This window comes from Arvicanthis niloticus, chromosome 1, assembly GCF_011762505.2.
Source record: "Arvicanthis niloticus isolate mArvNil1 chromosome 1, mArvNil1.pat.X, whole genome shotgun sequence".
Taxonomy (NCBI): Eukaryota; Metazoa; Chordata; class Mammalia; order Rodentia; family Muridae; genus Arvicanthis; species Arvicanthis niloticus.
The window spans coordinates 166,667,070-166,668,396 of record NC_047658.1 but is presented as its reverse complement, the minus strand read 5'-3'; the positions used below and the strand labels follow the sequence as shown (position 1 = coordinate 166,668,396).

Below are 1,327 nucleotides of genomic sequence, written 5' to 3'. Positions count from 1 at the left end.
ATTCAAGATTTCAACGTCAGAGACCGACCACTCCACAAGAAAGTGCTGCGCCCCTGCGGCATCAGTAGACTTCCCAAGTTGAGGCAAGGGAGAGGAGCGCGGGCTTCAGGTGTACGCAGCTCGATGCAGCCTGCTCCTAGCGCATCTTCTGCTCCTAGCGCAGCTTCTTGCTGGGTAGATTGTCCCTGTTGCTGCGCGGCGGCGGGCGGACGGTGGGCGGTGGCACTTTGGAGAGCGGGCAATACTTGATGGTGTGTGCGTTGTCGCCGCTGGCGCCGCACAGGGGGCACGTGTAGCGGCGCAGGACCGGGCACAGAACCCGGCCGTCTGGGCCCTTGAGGATGTGTGTGGTGTAGAGCGCCACCGCCTCCTTGTTGTTCCGGCAGAACACACACACCTGAAGCTCCGGTTTCAGCAGACGCGCGGCGGTCGCCCCGGAGGCCGCGTGCAGACGAGGCTCGGCAGCCCACGCAGGGCTCGGCTCTTCGCGTGGCGTCACTTCGGCCGTGGAGGCGGCGGAGGCGGAGGGTGCGCAGCCCAGCAGCACCGCGGCGGCGCGCCCTGCAAACGGGTTCAGCTCAGCGAAGCGCTCCTCCAGCAACCCGGTCTCAGCGGGGCGGGCGCACAGCTCTAGCGCGCGCAGTTCCAACGCGCCGCCCAGGTAGCGGCCCCCGGCCTCCGGCTCATCGCCGTCATCGTCTTCATCGTCCTCGGGCGGCCCCAGCGTGGGCCCCGCCGCCGTGGGCCCGGGCCCCTCATGCGGGGATCCGCGGTCGCTAGCCCTGGTGATGAGCGTGGCTAGCCCCAGGTAGTCGTTCCAGGAGCTGAAGGGCTGCGGGTGCACCGGGCCCGAGGCGCTCACGTAGCGGGCGCTGGGCACGAGCGCCATAGGCGCGGGGGCGCGGGCGCGGCGGGGCGAGCGTGGCGCCCAAGGGAAAGCCTCCATGGGCCGGCAGCGGGCCGCGCGCCTCCCCGCCGCCGCCGCCGGCAAGGGCCGGACGGAAGGGACGCAGGAGCCTGCCCGCTGGCCTGCCGCGGGGTGGGGTAGCCTGGCTTCCTTTTATCGCTCCCGCTTTCTCCCGTGCCCCTCCTCGCAGTCTCGGCCCTGCCCCCTGCGATCCTCCGCCCGGGCCACTGCGCCCGCGCCCCCGGACGGAGGCGGAGCGGAGGCGGGCGCGCGCTCTTCTCCAGCCCCGCGCGCTTCCTGCGCCCCGCGCGCTGCGCCCACCTCACCAGCTGCGGGGCGCCTGGCATCCTGCGAGGGGGCGGGTGAGGCGCCGCCTCGGGCCCTGGCGCTCAATGGCTGTCGACCTGACTCCGCGGGCGC

General features: G+C 72.3%; 1 protein-coding gene across 1 annotated transcript; it reads right to left on the bottom strand.

The window, feature by feature from the left end:
• Nanos1 (nanos C2HC-type zinc finger 1) lies at positions 1-1,076 on the bottom strand. Its single transcript, XM_076926167.1, has one exon. The coding sequence runs from the start codon at positions 944-946 to the stop codon at positions 155-157; it is 792 nt and encodes a 263-aa protein (XP_076782282.1). The 5' UTR covers positions 947-1,076; the 3' UTR covers positions 1-154.
• Positions 1,077-1,327: the final 251 nt, after the last annotated feature.

Coding starts and splice junctions, on each gene's coding strand:
- Nanos1 (XM_076926167.1), bottom strand. CDS start 946: ATGGAGGCTTTCCCTTGGGCGCCACGCTCGCCCCGCCGCGCCCGCGCC.